General features: G+C 40.1%; 1 protein-coding gene across 1 annotated transcript in view; it reads right to left on the reverse strand.

The window, feature by feature from the left end:
• Positions 1–23,726, reverse strand: part of SEL1L2 (SEL1L2 adaptor subunit of SYVN1 ubiquitin ligase) — a 108,788-nt gene that overhangs the window by 28,532 nt on the left and 56,530 nt on the right. The window contains exons 5-8 of the mRNA XM_058287573.1: positions 20,778–20,940; positions 2,294–2,347; positions 1,799–1,858; positions 656–737 (exon numbers count right to left, since the gene is read on the reverse strand). Coding sequence (XP_058143556.1) covers positions 656–737; positions 1,799–1,858; positions 2,294–2,347; positions 20,778–20,940 — 359 coding nt within the window. The remainder of the gene's footprint in view (positions 1–655; positions 738–1,798; positions 1,859–2,293; positions 2,348–20,777; positions 20,941–23,726) is intronic.

Here is a 23,726-nt window from a genome sequence, read left to right on the forward strand (position 1 = left end):
AATAGTATCAACAACGTGTGTTTAGATGTTATTCTGATTACAGAGATTAACCAAATGGACTTTATCTTTTTCACTGCTTGGTAGACTTTTAAAAATTCTATTGTATAGTCTGTTCAGTGACATTGCCAGGTAAGTGTTATGTATAACTTTGAAAATAATGGTAGGAATACATATAAGCCTCCTGCTCTATCTTTTGTAGATGAAGGATAGAGTAACAGAATAATGACTGCTTGAATTATTCTCAATATAGTGATAGAGATCTCCAGTGTTTGTGCCTTGCATTCATTTCTTTAGGAATTTTTAATAAGTCATCCTGTATTCTAAATGTCAGACTTAGAGAAACTGCTCAATCTTTATTGGTACAATATTCAAATTCTCAGTCTAAGGAAAGACCATCACAAGAATAAGTAAACCAGAATTGCTTGGGGAGATGCACTAATAAAAATAAAAAATGAGTACAATCATTTCAAACCTTTCAAAAATAACTATTAAAGAATCATAAACTCTACATCTCATTAAAAATTACATTGTAACAGATGTTAAAAGCATAATCTTTTAAAATTTTTATAAATTTATGTCAACTGGTATTGATTGATATTTTTTAATTGCCTGGCAAATTCCATTTATCTTAAAATAAATGATGTGGATTACTCACTATAATCTGCCACTTTCTTGTAATGATTTAAGGCAACTTCACAATTCTGCAGAACATTGATTCCTGACAAATATCTGTACCCCTAAAACACAGGCATATATATTCTCAATGTTATGTCAATGCTGTGTTATTAAGACACCTATTTGGACTGCCAAAGTGGATACTACCCCAGAGAGTGGGGCTCCTGAGGGCTCTGGAGACACCCAGGTCCTATGGTGAGGGCAGATAGCTCTGGAGTTTGGTGCCTTGCCAGTGGGCCCTGCTATGGAGTTTGTGCTCCTAAGAGTGACAGAGTTGGACTCAGTTGTGGTTTCCCTACACATGGCTCATCTGTCCCTTCTATTTGAACCTATAGTTGGTGCTGGAGTTTGTAGGTGTACGTCCAAGAGACTGGACTCTTAGGGCTGTCCATGTGCCAGCTAGGCCTGGTGCCTCAGCAGAGTTACAACACCTACTCCAGTTCATTGGACTCACCCAGGACAACTAACAAGGAGGTAAGGATTGACAACCACCATGCCAAGGAAACAAGAGCATCTACAACAGCAAGCAAGAGATTCCCATCTATTGCTGTATGGACTGAGGTCCCCTCTCAATTAGAGGTGGAGTGGATATCACCATCCCCAGAATCCTCAGGACTGGGGAATGAACTATGGACTAGAGTGGACTTACTGGTATTCTACTATAGAATTTTTGTGATTCTAGCAATGGAAGAAATTACAACATTGATATGGAGGCAGTGTCCACTGGAGGTTCTGTGGGCAGGGAGAGGGAAAAAGAGATGTAATACGGGGGCTTTTTTGGGACTTGGGTATTACCCTGAATGATATTGCAAGGACAGATATAGGCCATTTTACATCTTCCCATAACATGCAGAATTGTGTGGGAGAGAGTGTAAACTACAATATGAACTATGGTCCATTCTCAGGGGCAATGCCCCAAGATGCGTTTATCAGTTGTGATGAATGTGCCACACTAATGAAGGATGCTGTTTATGAGGGAGGGTGTGGAAAGTGCGGGCAGTGGGGCATATGGGGATCCCTATATTTTTGGAGTAACATTTATGTAATCTAAGTAATTAAAAATAAATAAATATATTTTAAAAAATATATATTTTTTGGGCCCAAGAATATTTAATTTACAAACCAAAATCATCTGGGACATCATGCTTCCTCCGGCACTGCCAAAGGTGTAATAGATCAGGGCCTAAAATAAAAAATTATGATATTGGTCATCTAAATTTGAAACTCAAACCAACCCTTGAATTTTTTATTCCTATCCCAGCAATGAAACTTGTGCCACTCCAAAATAAATTCCAAATTTCACTCTCCTATTTTATAAAGATGACTGCCATGTGTTGGGGCCTTACCAAGTTCTGGAGTCTCTGATAAGAGCATTTTATATGTTATTTCATTTGATCATCACAAAATCCCTGTGAAGTAGATATTATCAACCTTCATTGAGGAATCCGAATATGGGAACATTAAAAACCTTGTAGTATTAGAACCCTGAGTTTCTCTATTGAGTTGGTGCTTTTAACCACTACACTAGAGGGAGCCCTTTCACTTAAAGACTGGACTCTATTTAATGTCCCTTAAAAAAATATCTGTTTTGTTCTGGGGAAAAATAGAATGACCTTACCTTGGCTTGATCATATTCCATTCCTATTCCATAAGAAGACAGAAATCCTAATGCCTAAAATCCAAAAGAAAAGCAGTACTCAACAAATCCATTCACTTCATAATCATTCTTATCTACATTAATAAGGGAATTTTAAATCCTGCTTTGTAATCATTTGTATTGTTAATTTATATCTTATACCATAACACAGTGCCATTTTACACTTTTGTTAAAGCTACATGAATTTGGGAAGGGTCACAACAGTGGAAGGTTTGTATAATAAATGTCAAAAACATCTAACTCCTACTACACTTCAGTGTAAAGTATAACAGTAATACATAAACCAAATGGTCCTTACAATTTTTTTGAATTTGAATCTGAATGTTTTTAAGATTGAACCTGGGACCTTGTACATGGGAAGCAGACACTCAACCAATTGAGCTACACCTGGTCCCCCATATTTTTAAAATTAAAATGTGACAGAAATTTTGACTGGTAAAAAATATATTGAACAAAAAGTGGAAGTCCCCCTTCATCACACACCATCCCTGTGATCATAGTTCAGTGTGTATCTTTTCAGATCACTTTCTAAGCATTCCATCCATTTATGTATATAGCTTTTTTTTTTTTAAAGCCATCCTCCGCCACCCGGTACTGATTTGGAATTCCGCCATTACAATCTACTAACTCTGATAATTTTTAAGTTCATGGATCTATTTTTGGACTTTCCAGTTCATTGGTTCTCAATCCTGGCTGTTAAACGAAATCCTCTAAAAAGCCTTTGAAAAACAAACTGACCCTGCGTTGGGAAATCCTGATGTGTTACATCTCAGAGCTCAGAGCCTCTAGATTTTCAAAAAACTACGGCATGGTTCTGCAGGGAAGTGCAGATCTAGATCAGTGCTTCTCAAACTTTAATGTGCTCGAGAATGATGCTAGGATTTTATGAAAATGCAAGTTTGGATTCAGTATGTCTGGGGTGAGGCCCAGAAGTCTGCTCTTCTAATAAGCTGCTGTTCCCTGGACCACACCGTAAGAGGCAAGTGTCTAGTCGAGCTGAAATTTGCACTGACTTGTGTTCATCACTGCCGCTTAACACACGTTGTGATATCTGGTGGTGAGTTTCTTCTCACTACTCTCCCCCCACCACCAAAATTTACTGTTCTTGTACCTCAACCATTCCAGATAAATTGTGGTATGCTTTCCAAGTATCATAAAGATTACATGAATTACATAATTTCTTTCCCTTGATATATTTTGGAGGTTTTCCCTGCCAATCTTTGATTTGTAGCTAAGCATATGGCAACAAAAATTAACACCATAAGGTTGGCCCGTTAGCAAGTGATGATGTGATTGGTAAAAATGTCGGGTACAAGCCATTTAGTGCTTTAACTTGATGGGTTTTCAGCAGTCAGGTGTGGCCACGTGCCCAAGGAGACCTGCTCCTGGCCTGACCTGTGAACTCTTGGGCCTGACACACGGCATTGTGGAGGCTTTACCTGGCAGGCCTCGTGGGGGAAAGCTGCCCTCACCACACCAGACCTGCTGCTCAGCTAGTGCGTTGGAGGCTCTGCAGTCAAGGAATCAGACTTGCCTGGCTGGTCTTGATCTAACACACATCTGCATCCCTAGCCTAGGAGTCTCCATTCAAAGTCCTCCCGATCAGGGACACTGGGCCCAGATCTTTCCCAAGTACCTCTGTCGAGACCTCCTTATTAAGGATACTTTCTCCACTGCAGTTGAGTACTCAGTATTTTCCTCCTCTTAGCTCTTCCCATTCTACCTTCTCCTGGCTCTTGGGTCCATAAAATGGCAGGAGCTCTTTGTTCAGGGTTCCCTTGGCAGGGAGACAATCCTGACATCTGATCCATCTAATCCTTGCCTGGTGTTGTTCCATGGGGAAAAAAATAGCACACTGGGGGTGCTGACACTTTCTTCTATTTAGCGTCTTACTTTTTTAAGTGCAGTGATTAAAGGGTTGACAGTTACTTTCATTCTGGCTTGTTATTGTAATCGACTACATTGACATCCAGCATCTCGGGTATCTCAGCTCAGCTCAGCTCTTGACAGTGACTAAGTTCTGACCAATGGATGTGAATGAAATTGATACGGGCAACTTCCAGGTCATACTGTCAAAGGTGTGCCTTCCCATTCCATTTTTCCCCTTAGTCCTGGCTGGAAGGCTAACATGAGTGGTGAGCCATCATGGGCGATGCAGACAAGGGTGACATCCTAAAGATGACCCAAAATAGAGGGAACCTGAGTCCCTGATGACCTAACAGAGCAGAGCCACGCTCCCAGTTTGAATTTATGTCAAGTAAACTTCAGTTCTGTCTTGTTAAAGTCAGTGTTATCTTGGGGGTCATTCATACCCAGCTGAACCTGTATCTTCCCTCAGTGATTCTCTAAGTATAATCTGTAGATACCTGGGAATCCCAAGACCCTATGAACCAGTCTGCAGGATGAGAACTATTTTCCTAATAATACAAAGATACCTTTTTCATCATGTTGACATTTGCACTGATGGTACAAAAACAATGGTCAGGAGAGTGGACATGACTCAAGGGTTGAGCACCTGATTCCCATATGGGAAGTCCTGGGTTCAGTCCCCACTGCCTCCAAAAACAAGCAAAACAATAAGCAAAGAAATGAAAAAACCTTCCTTCATTAAAATGAATAATATGCCAAAAAAAAAAAAAAAGAAATGAAAAAACCAACTCAGGGGAGCTGATGAGGCTCAGTGGTTGAGTGCCAGCTTCCTACATACAAGGTCCTGGGTTCAATCCCCAGTCCTTGGTACCATTGAAAAAAAAAAAAGTGGGTAAAACGCCTGGAATTTTAGCATAAATCTAGAAGTACAACCAATTGTACAAGTAGTCATTGTATTCTTCATTTCATGCATAATAAAAATAAAAATCCTAGTGTCATTTAAGAATGTCCTTGATGAGCTATAAAGCAGAATATTTTTATTCTCTGTCTTGAAAATATTCTAAATGCGAAAATGGAAAGTACCCATACATTGGATACCTCAAGGAAATGCTCTCATTTGAGTTATAGGATGAAACAGTTGATTTTTTCATGGAACACCATTTTCACTTGAAAGGATGACAAACTGTTTATTTAGACTGGCAGACATCTCCTTGAAAATGAATGAAGCAAGTTTGTCACTTCAAGGGAAACAACTGAAAATATTTGTTGTTAATGATAAATTAAACCTTTTAAGCAAAACCTAGAATTTTGAAAAATTTTTGTCTGCCTGAACTTGACAGCTTCCCAATACTTAAAGACTTCTGATGAGATCAAATGTGATTTTTTGATGTGTCAAATATGAAATGTGTCAAATGTGGAAGAACTGCATAACTCAGTGAATCAATAGCTTCAAAACAACCAATACACAATAAAATCATGCATGGGTAAAAAGTACATTCAAAATGCAAGATAAACCAAAAGATTTTGATGTAACAGAATAGGAAAGATTCACTGACATGGTTTCAGATTTTGCATTGCATCTAGGTCTTTGGAAAAGATCACATGTTGAGTTTTGGTGAGTATTAAAATAAAAAAAAAGAATACCCACAATTGTTTGAAAAGGTTATTAAAATACTCTTCCTTTCCCTAGGAATGTATCGTGTGGGGCCAGATCTTCTTACATATTCAATCTCAATCAAAGCAACATATAACATCAGACTGAATGCAAAAGCAGACTTGAAAATACTAAGAGAGATATTAAAGAGATTTGTAAAAATGTAAAACAATACTACTCTTGACATTAAATGTTTTTTGAACTATATTCTTTTCATTTTAACAAGTAATGAGTTTATTGTTAGTTTTAAATAAAATAAATACAGAGATAAAAATTTTCTCAATTTTAATTTCTAATATGACAAGTATCAATGGATATTACTTACATAAACTAAAGCTCTTTGGGGTCTTCAATAATTTTTAAGAGTACAGAGGGGTCTTGGGACCAAAATGTTTACATATCTCTGCCTTAACTAATACAAAAAACTAAAGTTAGGCATCTCATTTCCATGGACATATGTAGCAAAATTATTGTCTCATAGGGAGTTGACATTTTAAGTCCCCACCTAGATGAGGTTGTATACTGTAATTATCTCAGACCTAAGAAAGATGAGAGAGCAATGTAGATGTGAATCCTGACATGACAGGGCCCTAAAAGGCCCACTTGGGGGAGGACCAGATGCTGGAAGAGGCAGAAGGAAGGTGGGATTAATACACGGATTATGATTGGAAATGTATAAAAAGATAGACTGCCAGGTCCTAACCCCTGCCCTGTGCAGCCAGGCATCTAGCTCTCTCCCAACCCTGCTCTAGATGGGGAGCTTACTCTCAGAGAAATTGAATCAAAGACATCAGACTTGGGGACACAGGCATATCAGAGAGGGGGGATGAAACACCATGCTGAAAACAGAGGTATTGAAGTAAAGTCTACTGTGGTAGCTTGAACTATGTATCCCAATTTAGACATGCTCTTAATCTTAATCTGCATTCCTGTGAGTGAACCGATTGTAAATGGGAACTCTTGAAGATGTTACTTTTAGTTGAGGAGTGCTCAATGAGGGTGGGTCTTATTTCATATTACTGGAGGCCAGAAGTGGGGTAAGGCCACACAAGAAGAAGCAGGAAGTCCGTGGAAACCAAAGAGGCAATACAAGAAGAGAGAGCTCTCCAGTGAAGGGAGGCAGAGATGGAAGCCGAGGAGCCCCAAGGATTGTGACAAGCCAACTCTAGAAGACTTCTGATTTGGGGAAGAAAGTGCTTGGATTTTGCACTTCCCCTTGCCCTAAAACCAGGAGCCAATAAATCCTTGTGGCTTAAGCCAACCTATTGCGTGGTATTTGTCAGAGCAACCTGGAAAACTAGAACACTCATCTTCTCCATGGTGAGTCTCCAATCCCCTTTCCTTGAACTCTAATATTTAAAACCCTTCACGGGAGTTATCTGTGATTCCTCCACTCTCTAACCTCAAATAGTCAATCCACTGTCAACTTCCAGTGAATGTTCCCTCTAAATTAGCTCTCAAATTCATTTCTTCAGCATCTCCCTATTGTAAACTACTATGAACTCTCATCTGGACTATTACATTGGTCTCCATGCTTGATGCCCTCCTATCCATTGCCCATCTGTAGTCAGAGTCATAACTGATTATCTCACCCCTCCCTGTTTAAAACCTTTCAATGGCTTCCCAGAGTTCTTAAATATTCTCTTGGGAATACAAAGTCGATACTTATATTATCTGTAAATAACGATAATTTTATCAGTTCCTTCTTGGAATTCTATTACTTTATTGGGTAGATCTTCTGGAACAATTTAATCAGTAGCGGTGTCAGCAAGTATCCTTTTTTTGTTCCTGAATTTAATAAGAATGCCTCTTGTGTTTCACTGTGATAGATTCATTTTGCTCTTCGTTTCTGTTAAATGCCCTTGGTTTATTAATTTTTAACCAGCATTTACCAAGAAGGTTGTGTGAAGCACTGTTCTATGCATTGGAGATACAGGAATCAGTAAATCAATCAAAGTCTCTGCTCCCAGGAGTTGGAGAGAAGACAATAAAATGAAATCAATATGTACTAGTGATAAATACTGTGAGGAAAGATGAAGCAGGATAAGGAGGTGGAAAGTGATAGGGATGCTATTTTATCGAAATCAAGCTATAGAAATATATTCTTAATGTTGAGCTATATATTTATGGTTTAAAAAGTCTGCTTGCTGTAGTATGTTTCATGTTTGTCAATTTGCCAAAATTTTATTCAGAACTCTTACATCAGTATTTGCAAGTGAAATTATTTGAATTCTTTCTCAGAATCATTATTAAGGCATATTAGAATGATTGTTAAGTATTTTTTTCTTTTTTTAAATAACAAATTAAATAATAGAAAGAATTCCTAATGATTTGATCAAACCTACCAGTAAAACCATCTGGGTTTAGTGTTTGGGGGAAGACTGATCTTTAACATATTCAATTTGTTCTATAGCTATGGGTCTAGTCATGATTTCTAGTCAATTGATATTAGTGTGATACAGAATACCCTTGAGAACAAACTGATATAAATTTTCTGGGAAAATTCTTTATTTCATCTAGATTTTACTGTATTCACATAAAGTTGAATATGGTACTGTCTCAAAATTGTTTAACTTCCTTTATATCTGTGCTTAAATTATTTTATTCTCAATTTTGTGCAAATTTTTTCTTTTATCTTGGATCAGATTGGTTAAAGTTCTACCCCAATTATAGAACTCTTAAAAGAGCTCTTGCGGAAGCGGACTTGGCCCAGTGGTTCGGGTGTCCATTTACTACATGGGAGGTGCGCAGTTCAAACCCCGGGCCTCCTTGACCCGTGTGGAACTGGCCCATGCGCAGTGCTGATGCGCACAAGGAATACCCTGACATGCAAGGGTGTCCCCACATAGGGGAGCCCCACTTGCAAGGAGTGCACCCAGCGTGAAAGAAAGTTCAGCCTGCCCAAGAATGGCAGCGCACACATGGAGAGCTGACACAACAAGATGATGCAACAAAAAGAAACACAGATTCCCATGCCGCTGACAACAGAAGCAGACAAAGAAGAACACGCAGTAAATAGACACAGAACATAAAACTGGGGCAGGGCAGGGGGAGGGAGAAATAAAATAAAATAAGTAAATCTTTAAAAAAAAATGAGCTGTCTTGGTCACTGACCATTGCATAGGTTTTTTTTTTAAGTTTGCATAGCTCCATTGATTCACTAGCAGTGACAAAATGATGACATTCTCTTTATGTCATTCTTTACCTAGAACAATTCTATAATGAAAACTTTACTTTATCAAATATGTAATTACTTTGAATTAATTTATATAGAACAGGTGGGATAAATACTTCATTCTTTTCCTTTACCAGCTTTAAAAATAATGAGTTGGTTCTCTACCATTCGCTCCTGTGCATTGAATTGCTTCTCCTAAAAAGATATTTTGAATCCTGATCCTTGATACCTGTGAATGTGACCAAATTTGGAAATAGGGTCTCTCCAGATGTAACCAAGTTATCATGAGGTCATACTGGATTAGGGAGGACCCTAAATTCAGAATCTGGTGTCCTTATAAAGCAAGAGAGATTTGAAAACACAGAGACATGCACAGAAGAAAGAAGGTCATATGAAGACAGAGGCAGAAAGCGGAGCAATGTAGCAACAAGCCAAGGAATACCAAGGACTGCTGGGAGTACCAGAAGCTGGAAGAGGCAAGGAATAACTCTCTGCTAGAACCTTCAGAAGGAGCATGGTCCTGTTGATATCTTGGTTTAGACTTCTCACCTCCAGAACTCTGAGAGAATAAATTTCTGTTGTTGTAAGCCACCAAGTTTGTGATAATTTGTTTTAGGAAACTAATATGTTACCCAAGGTGATAAAGTAGTGTTTTTTTTTTAAGATTTATTTTTAATTTATTTCTCTCCCTTTCCCCCCTATTGTCTACTATCTGTGTCCATTCGCTGTCTGTTCTTCTGCGTCTGCTTACATTATCTGGCCGTATTGGGAAACTGCATCTCTTTTTCGTTGCGTCATCTTGCTGCATTAGCTCTAGTGTATACAGCACCACTCCTGAGCAGACTGAGCTTTTTTCACACAGGGCGGCTCTCCTTGCGGGGTGCACTCCTTGCACATGGGGCACCCCTATGCGGGGTCAACCCTGCATGGCACAGCACTCCTTGCGTGCTGCAGCACTGCATGTGGGCCAGCTCACCACACAGGTCAGGAGGCCCTGGAGATCGAACCCTGTACCCTCCATATGATAGATGGACACTCTGTCAGTTGAGCCATGTCTGTTTCCATAGTGTTGTTTTTAAGTAACATTATGATCTCATGGATTAAACATATTTGTGATGTTTCAGTCCATTGTAATCATTATTTATTTTGGGGTTCGATTTTCCCATTTTAGTCAGTGGGAGCCTATTTGAGTTGACTCCTTAGTGCTTTGGTCACGACCATGATATCTTCTGACAGCTTCCTTCCTCGCTATCAGGTATGATAACATGTTCCAGAATCTTTTTGTGTATCTTGTGCTCCACACCTACAATTTGACAGTTTCCAAGGACCCAGGTGCCTTTTAGTGGAAGAGTATTTCTAGGAATTTTAGTTTAAACATAATTTCATTTTTGGAGGGAGGAGAAGGGTTAATGTCTAAATTTAAGTTTTGTGTTTTTTATCAAACTAATGCACATGAATTAACAATTAAAATTCAAAATATTTCTGAGGGGCTTATAATATAAAGTATCAATGCCTTGCTCCTCTCCAGTCAATCACTCCATAGACAACAGCTTTTGATTATTGTTGCTACTACTTGCTGTTACTTAATTTATATCTTTTACACATTATCTATAGATTTGTTATATGACAGATGTAGATGCAGGCCATCTACATCACTCTCCCACTTTTTCTCAAAGAGTCATAGCACTCCTCTAAATAGAGTCATAGCACTATTTTTGTCAGAATATAATTTTCAAAGTATGGTTTGGTGTTTCTAATATTTTCAAGGTTCTTCTCTTTTGGTGCTTTATCATTCCTGTCACTATTCTTAGAAGTTCATCCCACAATTTTATGCATGTCATTGGTAATATACCTTTCTCTCCATCTTTCATATTAAAACCAATCTGATCTTAGATGTTCAACTTAATAGTTGATGAAGTTTTTGAATAGCACAGGGTCATGGGAAGAATCCTGTAGAGTATTGCTAGAAACCTGCTTTTACCTTGATACTCTGGCTGTGGTGGTTCATGTACCATTGTCAAGCCAGCATTTCTATTTTTTCATCTAGTGCATGAGACCATCACAAAAAAATTTGTTAAAAGCCCCCCTAAAATTGAGATACGTCAATATTTAATAATCCAGTCAAAACAAAAATGAAAAATTTCTCAAAATTTTAATGATAATTTCAAGGACAGAGAATTGTGTTGTTTTTTAGACTAGGGAATTGACAACAGAGTTCTGTTTCCCAAAGCATAAGAGTTCTAATATGTGGCTTGTAAGTACAAATTGTGTAATTTACTTAATTCATAAAATGAAAATAAAACTATCTTTTATAATTATTCCAATTCCTCTTTAGTTATGAAGATTCCCCCTTTGGGAAAATTGACCATAAAGGCATTTACAGATATGGGAGGCATCCAAAATCCTGATACTCCTCTAGCCCTTGTAATGTATCTTAAATGGCTAAATTGCCTCTTTTAAAGGATAACTCTAGCCAATATTAGATTTTTTTTTTTTTTTTTACAACTCTTGGAAAGTTTTGATTTTTCTCAATTTGGAATCTGGTTTAGTTGTGTAGAAACTTTGACAGTAAACAAATATACTGACCTTTATATAAGAGAAGATACTGTTCAGTTGGGCTTGTATTTTGTGATGCTTTCACCAACACTGTGTCATTATACGCAGAGTACAGATTTTGCCCTGCTCCTCTGGGAGAAATTTGTGAGGTCATGAATTTGTGAGGTAGGTTGTTGGAGGGGTAAATTTCCATTCTGTGACTAGAGAGGGAAGCTTTCCACTATTTCAAGCTCATGCTAGAACAGGGGTTTTTAACCTTTTTTGTTCCATGAACCTCTTTGCTAGTCAAGTGAAAACCATGGATCCCTTCTCAGAATGTAGCGGCGGATAGTTTTATGGCACTGAACTAGCATCAGGTCTAACAACTACTGTAATTTAGAGATATGAATGAGCCTAAATGATTTTTCAAGATATGCAACAACTATAATGTGATATGAAATGAATACTACTGTATTTATTGCAAACATTCATAAGTGAAGGAAATGCTAGATTTCAGTTAGAGGTCAGAGAAAATAAAAATAGTAAGTTGATTTTTAAAAATTCAAGCTCACAGGCCCCCTGAAATCTTTCCACAGACCCATTAGGGGTCCATGGTCCCCTGATTAAGAACCCCTGCTCTAGAAGTAAGAACTAAAACCATGATTTTATCAGTCATGGGTAACCAGCCCACAGGGCATGTGTATAAAGGGAGGGCTGCTACAAAGTACCAGAAATCTGTTGGCTTTTATAAAGGGTATTTATTTGGGGTAAAAGCTTACAGTCCCAAGGCCCTCAAGTCCAACTCCAGGTTGCTTTCTCACCAAAGCCAGTTGCCACATGTTGAAGCAAGATGGCAGGCAATCTGTGTGAGGGATCAGCCTTCCTCTCTCTCAGCTCCAGACTGGTTTAGGGCTTGTCTCTCAGGCTTCCTATCAGCTGAATGGCTCATCTTTCTTTTTGGGGCTACAGGATCAAAATTCTCTCCTCTGCTCTGTCTGTGGAGCTCTCTCTCTCTCTTCCTGTGTTGTCTTCTCCTGTGTGTCTTCTTGAGTGGGCATCCCTTTGTATCAGCCCATCAAGGGAGCAGGGGCTCAACCAGTCATGCCCTACTGACTTGGTTCAATCAAAGCCCTAATCTTAACATAATTTAACCTAAGACATTTCAGCTGATTCTAATACAATCAAAGGGGATCACACCCAGTGGAATAGATTAGTTTACAAACATAATCTCTAATTTGGGGATTCATAAATAATCTTTTTTTTTTTTTATTGACTTTGTAATAATATTACATTAAAAATATATATGTGAGGTCCCATTCAACCCCACCCCCCCACCCCGCCTCTCCCCCCCCCCAGCAACACTCATTCCCATCATCATGACACATCCATTGGATTTGGTAAGTACATCTTTGGGCACCTCTGCACCTCATAGTCAATGGTCCACATCATGGCCCATACTCTCCTCCATTCCATCCAGTAGGCCCTGTGAGAATTTACAATGTCTGGTGATTGCCTCTGAAGCACCATCCAGGGCAGCTCCATGTCCCAAAGACGCCTCCACCTCTCATCTCTTCCTGCCTTTCCCCATACCCATCAGCCACCATGTCCACTTTTCCCAATCCAATGCCACCTCTTCTATGTGGACATTGGATTGGTTGTGTCCATTGCACCTCTATGTCAAGAGGAGGCTCAGATTCCACATGGATGCTGGATGCAATCCTCCCACTTTCAGTTGTAATCACTCTAGGCTCCATGGTGTGGTGGTTGTCCTTCTTCAACTCCATCTTAGCTGAGTGTGGTAAGTCCAATAAATCAGATTGTAGGTGCTGGAGTCTGTTGAGGCTCAGGACCTGGCTATCACATTGTCAGTCCAGAGATTCAAATCCCCTAAATATATCTTAAACCCCAACATTAACTGCACCTCCAGCACATTAGCGTGAAAGTCTTATGAAGGAAGATCCCATCTGAGTCCAGATTCATCACACATAAACACCATTTCCAAAGAGGGGCCATCTGACCTGGTAGTTAACCCCATCGGCCATGACCATAACTCCCATGGGTCTCACATAAATAATCTTAAACTTCCACAGCAAGCTTCCTCTCTCTTTAGCAGAAATATAACAATGGGTAATTTTGAATTATTTGTAAGGCTCAACTTCCTTTTTGTTTATTACACCACTTAAAGTATAGTAGGGCTTTAGAAGAAGTCAAAAGATGTTATGGGCTGCCATGTAATACACATGCTAATCATAGAACTGTTCTATTCCTATACTCTTCTTTTTTTTTTGCTAAGACCTAACATTTATTATTTTTTAAATTTATTTTTTCTTTATTTTCTTTTAAATGTTACACTAAAAAAAATGAGGTCCCCATATACCCCCCTCACCCCACTCCTCCCACATCAACAGCCTCTTCCATCATCGTGGTACAGTCATTGCATTTGGTGAATACACTTTGGAGCACTGCTGCACCACATGGACAGTGGTCTACACTGTAGTCTTCTCTCTCCCCCAGGCCACCCAGTGGGCCATGGCAGGAAACACAATGTCCAGCATCTGTCCCTGCAGCACCACCCAGGACAACTCCAAATCCTGAAAATGCTAATAGTAGGGAGAGGGAAGAAGAAATATTCCTATACGCTTAGGCATTGTCACCTAACAACTTTACAATAAGGGTGAGATGAAACAAGATGTATTACAGAATGATTAAGTCTTAATTCAGAAAAGAGAAATGCTGTGAGTTGACAGAGAAGCTACCCAATAAGTGATGACAGCTATGATGCTTTCAGTTGATTTTAAAGGTTAAGCTATGTAAATTAAATTTGTTTTATAAGACTTAATTGGGCACACAACCATTCCATCATAGTTTCTAAGAAAGTGTTATAGTAACTGGGATTTGAATGGAAAGATTAAATGTAAAGGATTTTTTTAATATATCAAAGCAAATTACTCATATTCCATAACAACAATTTAAAAGTCAAATATTCCTCCTTTACTGCTTATACAAGGAATTATTATTAAAGGAGAATAAAGGTTAAACAACTTCCCTTTAATTATTTTTTTTAAGGGGGTACCAGGGATTGAACCTGGAATCTCGTATATGGGAAGCAGGTACTCAATTACTGAGTAATACCCTTTCCTCTCTTTAATGACTGAATGAGGATTGAAAGCATCTGTGATAATTGCTTTTAGTCTCAAATTGCATACCAGACAAAAATGTGAATCAACCCTAATGAAAACTCAGATACTGTCTGTACCTTAATACAAAGAGCATTAGCATGAAGAGGAAATAGTCTACATAGATAATCCTATAATTATCAAATCGACCATTAAGTTGATACTAATAATGATTTTTTCAGTAGTAGCACAGTGCTAATAACTATAGTCCCTCTGTGCAACACTTCTATAACTCAAATCCAAACTAAAAGAAAAATAGGTAGAATCTTTGCCATTGACACAGAATTCTTCTACAACCACAAAGCATGGTAAAATAGCCACTCAGATCCTTTCTCCTTTATATTGGCCATGTTTAGTTTTATGTAATGATTTTCTTATCATTCATAGAAAAACTATTTAGAACTGTGCAACCAAGTAAGTACATGTATCTAAGTTAAATAATATTTTTGCTGATATCAAAAGTAACACATACTTGGGAATGGAAAATTTAGAGGAACAAACAAAAATATTCAGGAAAGGAAAAGAATAGACACAAGTTGTACCACCACTTAGAGATTACCACCTTGCAAGCTGAACAATCCATTTCTTCGTTCTTAGGCAAATGATGTTCAACCCTACCTTCTTGTGGGGCAAATTAACTGAAAAATAAATTTCCTATTGAAAACAGCTCATTGATATCAAGAAAAGAGTGAGTCTTCCTAATTCTGAATTTCTATCTCCCGAACAAAAACCAGAGGAGAGAAAAATACCTAATTTATCCACTATCCACCTGAAAATATCTAACAGAACATGTTCTAAAGTATGGCCTGTTTTGTATGAAATTTCCACCGTTTACCATGAAGACTACTTCATTGATAGTTCTCCTTATTCATCGTTACAGGGTCTTTGAAAATCCATTCAGAGGACCTTGCTCGTAACTTTAATTTGCTTTTGTTGCCCTTGGAATTTCTTTTTATTTATTTATTTACTTATTTATTTATTTCTCTCTCTCCCTTTCCCCCCAACCCTCTCCCCCACCCCGTTGTCTGCTCTCTGTGTCCATTTGTGCATGTTCTTCTTTGTCCGCTTCTGTCATTGTCTGTGGCACGGGAATCTGTGTTCCTTTTTGTTGCGTCATCTTGTTGTGTCAGCTCTCCGTGTGTGCGCGGCGCCATTCCTGGGCAGGCTGCACTTTCTTTCGTGCTGGGCAGCTCTCCTTACAGGGTGCATGGGCACTCCTTGCGTGTGGGGCTCCCCTACGCGGGGGACACCCCTGCGTGGCACGGCACTCCTTGTGCGCATCAGCACTGCGCGTGGGTCAGCTGCACACGGGTCAAGGAGGCCCAGGGTTTGAACCACGGACCTCCCATGTGGTAGATGGATGCCCTAATCACTGGGCCAAGTCCGCTTTCCTGGAATTTCTTTATGTTCATTGGATTTTTGGAGACATACCATTTGAGGTGTATGAAAAGAAGGAATCATGCCTCTTTCCCTCCACCTAGCTTCCTTTGCACATGCCTGAAAATGCATTTCTTGCTGCCACATGCTCAATGCCATTTTCTAATAGCAATTCATATTTTTTGTTCTTATTTTCCTTCGTTAATTCAAATCTCCACTAAAGCTCCTGCACTCCAGGCTTCTCCCATTTATATTTCAGTATTTCTGATTGGTCTTCCCCCATTCCCCCAAAGACAGTTCTCAGCCTCTGTCTCTTTCTCTCACTTTCTTCCTTTCCCTCTTGTTACCATGCTCAGTCCCCATCTCTAGCTTCTCTAGGCACATTTCTGTTGATACATTATCCTTGCAATCCCCAGCAATATTTCCTAAGTTAGTGCAGGCAGGATTTCCTTGTCAGGCTGGCACAAACAGCCAGAGAAGAGAAGTGGTCATCTGGCTGCCCAGCTAGGGAGGTGGCATTATATGTCCCTTGGCCAGCCTGGTCCCAGTACCCAGCCATCAAACTAAGCATTAGTTATGGCATGGAATCTCACTAACAAGTTGTTCTTTGTGCAAGGAAATAATTCAACTGAAGGAGGAAACACTTTTTCCTACAGTAATCACAGGGTGATAATCAAAATATCAGAACAGAACCCAGCTGCAGCCCTGGAGCAGGGTCCTAGAGGCTCCTTGCTCATCCAGATGGTAAGGCTTCGGTTGCTAGACCATGGGGATTTCTGGGGGACGGTCTGAGTGAGGAATCAGGCGGGGAAGGCATTAGAGGGGGCTGGGGCAGACATATTTTTTGCAAATAAATATTGCAGCATTTCAATATTTTAAAATACGGAATGGCTAAATTTTGCATGCTGGGTCAAGGTCAGCCTTTTTGGGTGATAAGTTTATCCTCTCTCATCCACATTCTGTCTTATGGTCCTCTTTGTATGCAAACACACATTTACTGATGGATATTAGCCCCATTTTACAGATGATGAAATTGAGATTCAGAGAGGGCAGAACACGGGGGCCTATGTTAGAGCGGAGATGTAAAGTCAGGATCAACGATCCCAAAGACAAGCTGCTGTGTCTAAAATTGTTCTACAACATTATTCATTAATTAAAATGTGGTTAACATTAGCTAAAGGCTCTTATAGATATTATTTGGTTCTTAGAGCAACCCCATGTATCAGTCTTCTTTTCAGGGTTGGGAAAGCTGGGTTTGGAGAAGTAACTCGTGGACACCAAAGAATGAACAAAAGATGGAAGAGTCATCAGGTTGTAGAACCTGGATTCATACAAGGGCAAACCTTCTGACTCTGGAGCCCCTGCTTTACTACCATGCCATACCACCCTGAAATCTGTAGCTGTACGTGCTTCACACCTGACCGGGCAACGCCTGCCTTTCTCCACATAATGGCTTTGCTAACACAGGGCTGTTGGTTATGTGCTTGGATTGTTCCTTCTGGCATTGAATGGTTAATGCTCAACCCATCACATTCTCCCACCCGCTTCTCCTTAAAACCAATGGCAAGCCATTGAGGGTAGCCTGTGGTCATCCACTAGAACCACACTAACTGGAGCATGGGGAGTAAAATTGACTTGAGGTCTAAAATCCAAGAGTTTTATGTACCACATGCTAATTTGAGATTTCTTTTCTGGGAGTAGTTTTTTGGCATTGAATCAAATGCTTTATTTAAATACAGTAAATCTCTGATGTTGCCCTTATCCAATATTCTGGACGGAGTACAAATGCCACTTCTTCCTTGAAGCTTTCCCTATCTGCCCTGGGGAGAACTGGCCCTCTTCTGTGCCCAAAACACTTAATGAGTATCTTAGCTGTAGACCCCTAAATTGTGCAGCAATTACTTTTTTATATTTCAGATTCACCCGTAAAGACTTTGGCCTATTTATCATTTTTACCCCATCAACCTAGATTATGTTTGGCCTTTCGTTGGTATTCAAGAAACAGTGTGGACAGAAATAAATAATTATTAATTCAAACACTGAAAAATAAAGCACATGCTCACTAGTTTGGAAAGGAATTAAGTGACATAATTTTTAGTGGTGGAAGTGATGGTAAAATTTGGTCTGTCTTGAAATTTTGTGTACTTGATTAACCAAATATGGAGAATGAAGATTTAACAACTCTCACATTTTACTCTCCTTTCGGGGTGCACTCCTTGCACCTGGGGCTCCCCTATGTGGGGACACCCCTGCGTAGCGCAGCACTCCTTGCGCGCATCAGCACTGCGCGTGGGCCAGCTCCACATGGGTCAAGGAGGCCCAGGGTTTGAACCGCGGACCTCCCATGTGGTAGACGGATGCCCTATCCACTGGGCCAAGTCCGCTTCCCAGTTATTTTAAATGGTGATATTGTTCTGTATATATTTACCGGGAAAAATGTCTATGATATATTGTTTTGGTTTTTTAAAAAATTGATTTCTCTCCCTTTCCCACCGCCCCTCCCCCCCATCTGCTCTCTGTGTCCATTTGCTGTGTGTTCTTCTGTGTCCACCTGTATTCTTGCCAGTGGCACTGGGAATCTGTGTCTTTTTTTGTTGTGTCTTCTTGCTGTGTCAGCTCTCCTTGTGTGCGGCAGCACTCCTGGGCAGGCTGCACTTTTTTCGTGCACAGCAGCTCTCCTTATGGGGCCACACTCCTTGCTTATGGGGCTCCCCTACGTGGGGGCTACCCCTGCATGGCATGGTACTCCTTGTGTGCATCAGCACTGTGTGTGGGCCAGCTCACCACATGGGTCAGGAGGCCCTGGATTTGAACCCTGGACCTCCCATGTGGTAGGCAGATGCACTATCAGTTGAGCCAAATCCACTTCCCTATGATATATTGTTAAATGAATAAAGAGCAGGCTAGGAAACAGCAAAATATGATCTCACAGGAAAAGTCATAGGAAACGTTATAGAAGAATAATAGTGGGAGTAATGATATTTGTATCCTTCCTTTATAATGAATGATTGTAAGGTTCCAGGTATGAAGTTAAATACCTTCACACATCATTTTAATTCCCACAAAAGCTACTACTAATTAATAGCTAATTAATAAATAGCTAATTAATTAATCCAGCATTCAACTTATAGTTCCTGCCCTAGGACTGTGCTAAATGTTAGCAATACAGTGATGAGGCAGACAGACACACGACCCAGTGCTCATCATTAGCCGAGCTTTGCAGATGAAAATAAGAGAGGTTGCCCCACTCTTCGGGGGTCTTCTTAGGTCCAACTCAGCGTGCAGACTCACAAGACTCCCGCAGGCGACATTTGCCACCCATCTATTGAGGCAGGCAGTGCAGGACCCAGTTTGCTAGCAGGGCAGCGTCAGGCCTTCCTGTCTGTGGGAGTCCTAGCTGCAGCTCACACAGGCTTCCAGGAACCACCTTCTGTGGTCCCTCAGGTGGCAGCTCAAATGCAAGAAGGTGACATCCCCATTGGCAGGTAGGGGAGCCAGCCTGACATCAAAGCCTCACTCACCATGTGATGACCATCTGCATAGCATCCAGTATCCCCCAAGAACCACCACCAGGTATTTATAGTTCATTAGCGTTTCTCCAAGTACAAAGACTATTAACCAATCAGGATCATTTCTGTCATAAGATATGTTAACTAGAAACACAGCTGACATTTTACTCCTATCAGATTACCAGGGAAATAGAACTAGAAAATGAACCAAAGGTCAAACTCTCACGCAGAAGAAGGGGAAAACGTTTTGTTAAGTAGCTTATCCAATTGGCACGTGGCAGGTAGGTGCCTCTGACTCCAAAGACTAGTACCTGTACTTTACCGGATGATAACAAAAATGATCTCTGGGTGGAAAGTTTTCAGATGGCCTTTCCTTTCTTCCTCTTAGTTTTCTGAATTATCAGATTATTTTGGTAATGAGCATGAGTTTATTTTGTAGTCAGAAGAACTTTTTTCATTAAAAAGACTATAGCAACATGCAAGATGGTTTTTGCTAGAGCATTAAGTGAAAATAGCTAGAAGCAAAATGATATGTGCACCTGCATTGTAATTAGGACCATTTAGGAAGTGAGATGCACAGAGAAAGAAACCAATCCAAAGTTCAGACAGTCCTGACAGTGGTTGAGTAAGGAATGATTGGCTTGGGAAGGGTCACCTTTTTTTTTCCTGTATTCCAGATTTTCTATGAAATGGTTATGGTGTTCTCAGAATAAAATGAAATGCATTTATTAAAATAGGAAAGGAGATATATTTAGCTCATAAAATGTTTGAGATGTAAAAACCAAACACATTGCCCTATGATACCAGATTTAGCTCCTTTTTTTTTTTTTTAAACAGATGGATAGTATCTATATCAAATTTAACTATGTTAGGGGTTCGTTGGTCCCAAATTATCTTAAAACACACACATGGGCATGGATAATAGGAAAGTGGGTTAGATACCAGTTCTCTTTCAATCCGGAAAGTCACACATGGAGCTCGAATTCACCACAGGCTCCAGCTGCACTCTATTTTGGTGCAATATGGTAATCCCCCTGTGGCTGAGGTAATGCAATAGAGTGGGAATACCGTGCTACAGCTCCTTTCACATGTCGTCTATAGTTATTTCAGGATGTAACTATTTAAGGTTTCATTTTCTTTCAATACTCACGTTTTGGGCTTTACATGATCCTTCTTTAGCCAAGGACTCATATAATTGGATTGCTGCTGTTATGTTTTGCATGCCAAAATTTCCAAATAGCAAAGCATCAGCCATTTTCTCCATAGCTTTCAAATTTCCCATGTCAGCTGCTTTGGCAAATAGTAAGTAGGCTCTGTTTCAAGAATATCAAATTGGAAGTTTGGTTTTCAAAAATGAAATTTTCCGCTCCCTCCCTCACATTACTTTCTAACAAGTAGGATACAGTTGTCATTGCTATTAATAACACAATTTAGCTGAAGTCCATTACAGTAGAATTATTTCATCCCTAGATCCATCTAAGATTATAATTTCAAATATATCTAATAAATAGTGACGCTCTTGAAAAGGAGAAATTTCAAGTTTATACCCCAAGAGAAGTGAAAAATCAAGGTACTTGTCCTGAAATAGTGAACTCTCCCATAGCCACCTCTATCATTTATGAATATTTATCCAAGAGTTTCATAAAATGAATTCTAAAATATGTAACAATGAACAATGTTAGAATGTCATATCTAGGAAGTTACTGTCATGAGAATGAGAGTCCCTTCATATTCCAAAATAATTTTCTAAAACAGGACATTTTCTTCAATATAACAAAATCAGACTGTGGAAAAACAATAACCAAACAAAACCTCAATGACTAGGGCTCTGGAGTCTGACTGCCTGGGTTCAAATCCTGGCTCTACCACTTACTACTCTGGAAACTTCAGGCAAGTTCCTTAACTTTCCTGTGCCTCTCTCATCTATAAAATGGGGGAAATAATTGTACCTACTTCATAAGGCTGCTGTGAGGATTAAATAAGATAATCCATGTGAAGCATAGTATCTGGTACAGAGTAAACACTCAATAAGTTTAGCTATTATTATGATGACTAACTCGGAGACTATTTTTTGTGGCATGATAATTGTTCTCCTGTAATTAGGTGGTGAACAGTGAAAGTTTAGTGATTACCTATATGATTGCAGTTGGATATTGCATTATGTTCCCTCACAAAAGGCACATTCAGATCCAACCCCGGATCCTGTGGGTGTGAACCCATTTGTAAATAGGTTCTTTGAAGAAGTTATTAGCTAGGTTGTGCCCAGACTGAATGAGGGCAGGCCTTAATCCAACAAGGCTGAAGTCCTCATAAGCAAAGAAAATTGGATGTGGAGAGAGAAGGCTTGGGGATCACTCAGAAGCTGGAAGTCAACAGAACCCAGAGGAGAAAGGAGAAGACACTCTATGTGCATTGCCATGTGATAAAAAAGTCTTGAACCCGAAAGTTTGCTGGCCGCCCAGAGCATACAAAGCCCAGGAGGAAACAACCTTCTAGCCTCTGAAATTGTGAGCCAAGAAATTTCTGCTAAGCCAACCCATTGTATGGTTAATTGTTTTAGAAGCCAGGAAGCTAAAATGATGCCACAGTATTGACACCCCGCATTTTCTGATTCCTATCATCTAGACCTGATCTGTATAACAAGTGGTGTTGGAGAACTCTGCAAGGTCAAAACATGTGTCAGAGACAGAGTACCCTGGGGATTTATTTTTACTCTTCTAACTTCCTTTTTGGTTTCACCTTGACCAGAAAGCATTAACCTCCACCTATGACCTTGACTCAAATACAGGAGGAAACACACAAATCTACCATTGCTACCACCTCAGAAGGGGCAGAAGACTCAGCTTTATGTACACCCTCCCATCCATGCTGAAATTAGGTTGCTCTTGAGCAAAGCCTGGAGCAGAATCAGCCAGACAAGAAGAGCCTCAGGTTGAGGGACATGCAGGTAGACATTAAGGTCCTGGGTGGTAGAACTGGGGTCAGGGCTCTAGCGGAAAAAGAGATGCTGAGCCAGAAGCCAGGGGCCAAGCAAGAAATTAGCCATGGCCAAAGTAAGCTGAAATTCTGGGGTCAGAAGGCAAACAATAAGATAGAAGGTCTCAAAGGTCATGGAGGCAAATATCTGACATCCAGGAATAGGCATCAAGAGGCGAGCCTGACCTCAAGGTGCCCTTGAGCCCTTCTGCCACACGCCTTGTTGCTGTAGCCACATAGCCTGCTGGGACAAGGAGGGCAACAAGATGGATCACAGCCTAGATCATGAGTGGGCTGCAGGGGCCTCTGAGCCCAGGGCACAGCAACAGGCTGCAAAACAAATCCTAGTAGATGTTTTTGATTCCAAGGGAGGGGTGGGCACCTGGAACCTCTGTCAGGGCAATCCAAGGGGATATAAGGGATGCTCAGAGCAGGATCCTGGGCTGGAGAAAGTTGTTGGTAGGACAGGCAGAATTAAGATCTGGGCTGTGGTCCCAAGAGGGGAACTGTAGGAAGTAACGGGCAGCAGGGAACGTAAGTTGTTGGGTATCTTGATCATCTCTACAGGATCTGGCATTGGATGCTAAGGGAGGGGCTGGGGGGCTGGGGGTTGGGCTAAATGCTTCTCCAGGACACAAGAAACTTGATGTAGGGCAGGAGATTATCTCTAAAATGTCTTTGCTTGTGCAGAGAGATTCTTAATGAAAGACCATCCTGATTGTCACTGAAGCTCCCTGATTGTCTTAGACAAAAGCTTGTGTCTCCCTGACACGTTTGGCAAAGCACCTGTGCTTTTAAAAGCACTGACTTGTTCCACCATTCTCCTCACTCATACATAAGCAGCAGCTGAATGAATGAATGAATGAATGAGTGAGTGAGTGAATTGGGCCAGGACGTGGATGTGGGTGAGCCCAAATGACTAGTGTCACCTCTATCTCTGCCACCCCACCCCTGGAAGTGGTGAAGCAAGGAGAGAATCCAAAAGAGGAATGGATGGGAATAAACGATTTCCCTTTGGTCAGTAGGGCATACATTCATTTTTCTCTCCCTGAACAGAATCTTATATGTTGTGTATGTGTCTGGCTTAAGGGGAGAAAGCACCATGCTAATAATGCACGGGATC

Source organism: Dasypus novemcinctus, chromosome 24 (assembly GCF_030445035.2).
Source record: "Dasypus novemcinctus isolate mDasNov1 chromosome 24, mDasNov1.1.hap2, whole genome shotgun sequence".
Taxonomy (NCBI): Eukaryota; Metazoa; Chordata; class Mammalia; order Cingulata; family Dasypodidae; genus Dasypus; species Dasypus novemcinctus.